The sequence below is a fragment of the Octopus bimaculoides genome, chromosome 6, assembly GCF_001194135.2.
Source record: "Octopus bimaculoides isolate UCB-OBI-ISO-001 chromosome 6, ASM119413v2, whole genome shotgun sequence".
NCBI lineage: Eukaryota > Metazoa > Mollusca > Cephalopoda > Octopoda > Octopodidae > Octopus > Octopus bimaculoides.
In genome coordinates, this window is record NC_068986.1 from 92,749,388 (window position 1) to 92,753,935 (window position 4,548).

The 4,548-nt window shown below is 38.3% G+C and overlaps 1 protein-coding gene across 1 annotated transcript in view; it reads left to right on the plus strand.

Moving 5' to 3' along the window:
* LOC106873305 (rho guanine nucleotide exchange factor 10) overlaps nt 1–4,548 on the plus strand; it is a 43,575-nt gene that overhangs the window by 20,596 nt on the left and 18,431 nt on the right. Inside the window, exons 8-11 of the mRNA XM_014920618.2 lie at nt 264–409; nt 1,109–1,224; nt 3,091–3,209; nt 4,382–4,473. Coding sequence (XP_014776104.2) covers nt 264–409; nt 1,109–1,224; nt 3,091–3,209; nt 4,382–4,473 — 473 coding nt within the window. The remainder of the gene's footprint in view (nt 1–263; nt 410–1,108; nt 1,225–3,090; nt 3,210–4,381; nt 4,474–4,548) is intronic.

A 4,548-nucleotide genomic window follows, 5' to 3' on the forward strand; every position in this document is an offset into this window, starting at 1 on the left:
ATACAAATGACGAAGACAGATGTATGAACAACAAGGTGTATTAATTAGACACTCGGGAAAGTGAGAAAGCCTTTTACATTTCGAGCCTATGCTCTTCAACAGAAAGGAATAAGAGAAAATAAACAGAGAGAAAATAAAAAAAACTTGTGTATTTAGCAATATATATATGTGTGTATATATATATATATATATATATATATATTATTGTTATTAATTGATCATAATCATTTCTTAATAATAATAATGGATGTATTTGATTACAGTGAAAGAGATGGTGAGCTCATTGAACGGTACAAACACAAGTGGACTGTCCCTTTACAGGATGTACGGCTAAAGTCCAGCTGTAGCATGCTACCCAAGATGAAATCTCCATATACACTGACAGAACCATATGGCTTCCAAAGAATTGGTAAGGTTTTGGTGATACCCCACCTCATTTGGCACTACAAATATCTGAGTTTTTTTGAAGAACGTAAGAATAGCTTAACCTCTGGAGCAACCCTTGAGGGTAGCCTGTTGAGTGATACATGAGAGTAGCTTAATTTGTTGAGTGATACTTGAATATAGTTCAGATGTTACTGTTGAATGCTACTGGTTTTGTTGAGTGATGCATGAGAGTAGCTTGAAGATAACTGAGCTTGTTGAGTGACACTTGAGGGTGGATTATCTTGTTGAATGAAACTTAACAGTAGTGATACTTGTTGAGTGATACTTGAGAGTATATTATTTTGTTGAGTGATACTTGAAGGTAGTTTAGCTTGTTGAGAGATACTTAATGGTAGCTTAGCTTACTAAGTTATACTTGAGGACAGATTATTCTGTTGCATGATAACTGAAGGTAGCTAAGCTTATTGAGTGATACTTAAGTCTCACTTATTGAACGAACTCGAAGGTAGGTTAATCTATCTTCTCTTTCTCTTTCTTTCTTTCTCTCACTCCCTTTCTCAGTTTGCTTCTCTTTCTCTGTCTCTCTCTGTTTCTCTTGTTCTCTGTCGTTTGCTGTCAACAATTGTTTTTCTTTCACTCTTTCTTCCTCTATCCCAACCTTTCAGTCTATTTATCTCTTTATCTGTCTGTCTGTTTATTAATTTGTTTATTAAAATTTCAGACTCTAAAAGTAAAAATGTAGAAGACATTTATGAAGAGATCTATGCAATGAATCACGATTATAGTATATGGAGCCAAATGCACAACCTTGCTTCGTCCCTCAAACTAACATATGAAGTAAGTCATACTTTTCTCCCTGTAAAAGCACTGAACTTAATGCAACGTTTCTCAACCGGGGTTTCCCAGAACCCTAGGGTTCCGCAAAAGGTCCCTAGGGTTTCTGCAAGAAAGAGTGAGATAAGCTAATGCTAACTTCATGATCGTCATAATATATATCATTATCATCATCATCGTTTAATGTCTGCCTTCCATACTGGCATAGGTTGGACAGTTTGACTGAGGACTGGTGAGCCAGAAGGCTGCACCAGGCTCCAGTCTGATTTGGCAGAGTTTCTACAGCTGGATGCCCTTACTAATGCCAACCACTCTGAGAGTGTAGTGGGTGCTTTTACGTGCTACTGGCACGAAGGCCAGTCAGATGGTACTGGCAACAGCCACGCTCGAAATGGTGTTTTTTACATGCCACCTGCACAGGAGCCAGTCCAGCAGCACTGGCAACAACCTTGCTCGAATGTGTTTTCATGTGCCACCGGCAGAAGTGCCAGTAAGGTGACACTGGTAACGAGCACGCTCAAATGATGTTAATTACGTGCCACTGGCATGGAAGCCAGACAGTTGCTCTGGCAATGATCACGCTCGGACGCTCCACTGGTACATATATATGACATTTATCATGTGACTTATGATGCAAAAAATATGAAAAAGGTATGGTATATAATTTTTTTGTGCAGGGGTTTCTTGAGACATGTAATTTATTTTAAGGGTTACACAAGGTTGAGAAATGCTGACCTAATACATAACCTTGACTCATCCCTTGAGTGTGCATATGATGTGATTGTCTTTTCCTACAGAACATTGAGCCGAATGCATAACCTTGTATCATCACTCAAGCTATCATATGATGCAAATGATTGTCTCTCATTTCTTCTTATCAAATCCATTGGATGGTTTGTGGGAAGATTGGCAGAAATAAAGCCACGGCATGAATGTTCCTTTCTTGTTCCTGTCTCACACTGTAACACAATGAGCCTAACACACAATGTGTATTATTTCTCAAGTTGTCATGTGATTGTCTAATACATTGTTTACTATAATACTGTCTACTATAAAATTGCCTGCTATAATACATTAAAAGTTCATATGTAGCTGCGTGTTTGACAAGTTTGTTTTGCAGTTATAAGGCTTCAAGTTGGTTCTCTCCACAAAGCATTTTGGCCATTTGTCTTTCGTTATAAACCTACATCACTCACAAATTTTAAGACTGTACCCCTGCATAGCCAAATTTCAATGACTGAATCCAGTAAATGAATCCTGGAAACATGATATCTGTAACTATTGTTCTGTCTATCTGTCTGTCTGTCTCTCTCTCTCTCTCACCTCCCCCACACCCATACACACACATTTTTTCTTTCTCTCCCACTCATATACACTCTGTTACTCAGGCACAATTACTCTCATGTGCTCACACACACACACTCTCTCTTCCTCCCACTCTTTCCTATTTTTCTCTCTTCTACTCTCTTTCTCTCCCTCTCTCCCTCTCTTTCTCATTCTCTTTCTCTCTCTTACACATACTCTCTCTTATACAAACTGTCTCTCTCAATCTCTAATACACACTCATTTTCTCTATCTTATACACACACACACACTCTTTCTCTCTCTTTTACACATATTCTATCTCTTATTCTCTTTCTCTCTCTTACACATACTATCTCTAATACAAACTCTCTCTCTCTCTCTCTCTCTCTCTTATACACACATGCTTTCTCTATCTTACACACAAACACACACACTCTCCCTCTCTCTTGCCCACACAGTCACCCAGCCACTAATACCCCACCTCACTCACAATTGTTTTGCTCTCTTGTTGTTAACTCAGTCATTAACCAGTAACTATTGTTGTTATGCGTCTACATCCACCAGGTCCTTAACGAAGAGTTAATCAATGGTATATTGAGTGACCTTCAGCACCGAATTCAAGTCCAAACTGAACAAGTCCAGCTTGTGAATAACTGTATCATAGAACTGGAGATTCCTGACAAGTAGGTCTAAAGTCTTTTATTACTCATTTACTCTTTTACTGCTTTCAGTCATTTGACTGCGGCCATGCTGGAGCACCGCCTTTAGTCGAGCAAATTGACCCCAGGACTTATTCTTTTGTAAGCCTTGTACTTATTCTATCGGTCTCTTTTTGCTGAACTGCTAAGTTACAGGGACGTAAACATACCAGCATCGGTTGTCAAGTGATGTTGGGGGGACAGACACACAAACACACATACATCATCTATATACATATATACGATGGGCTTCTTTCAGTTTCCATCGACCAAATCCACTCACAAGGCTTTGGTCAGCTCGAGGCTATAGTAGAAGACACTTGCCGAAGGTGCCACGCAGTAGGACTGAACCCGGGAACCATGTGGTTGGTAAGCAAGCTACTTACTACACAGCCACTCCTGCGCCTATATTTATTAATATTTTCTCTTTAATTCTTCGTCACATTTGGTGAAAATGATGCTGCTGTCAAGGATGAAGGACTCTTGTTCCTATTCAAATTTTAAACAGTCTGTTGATGGAGTCTCTAAAATGCTATATGAAAAAATGGCTTGACCCCTAAATCCCAAAACAGCACATGAGACCTTGTTTATTATTGATTTATTGATCATATGAGATCCTAAACCAAGGTGCCATGTAAAAAACATTGGTATGGGTGCTGGTGCCACTTAAAAAGCACTGGTAATAGTGCCATGTGAAAAGCATCCAGTACACTCTGTGGAGTGGTTGTTAACAGGAAGGGCATGAAGCCATAGAAACCAAGCCAAAACAGACTATGAAACCGATGTGGCCACTTGCCTTACCAGTTCCTGTCATGCTGTCCAATCCATGCTAGCATGGAAAACAGACATTAAATGTTGATGATGCTGATGATGATGAATATCATCATCATCATCATCACTGTTCCAGGGTAATATGGTAATGGTCAACTGTGAATCATGTTACGCTTATCGTGGATGGATGGATAGATGCATTGGATGGATGGACAGACAAAATTTCGTGTTTATTATCATAGACTCTTCAATTGAGTCAAATACAATTCTGATTATGTAAAAGAAAGAAAGGAAGCTGGGTTGATGACCTTCAAATTTGGTTTTGTTTTATTGTTGTTATTGTGTATGTTTCAATTTATTTAGATTTCAATTTTGTTTTGTTTCAGATCAGGAAAAGTTTGTGAAGTTTTCCAGACATGGACTCCAACAATGAAACAACATTGGTGCCTGGATTTGGCCATTGCCAAATTAGCATTAAGTATGAAAAATCACACTTTATCTGCTTATTTATATATATATATATATATATATATATATATATATATATATATAT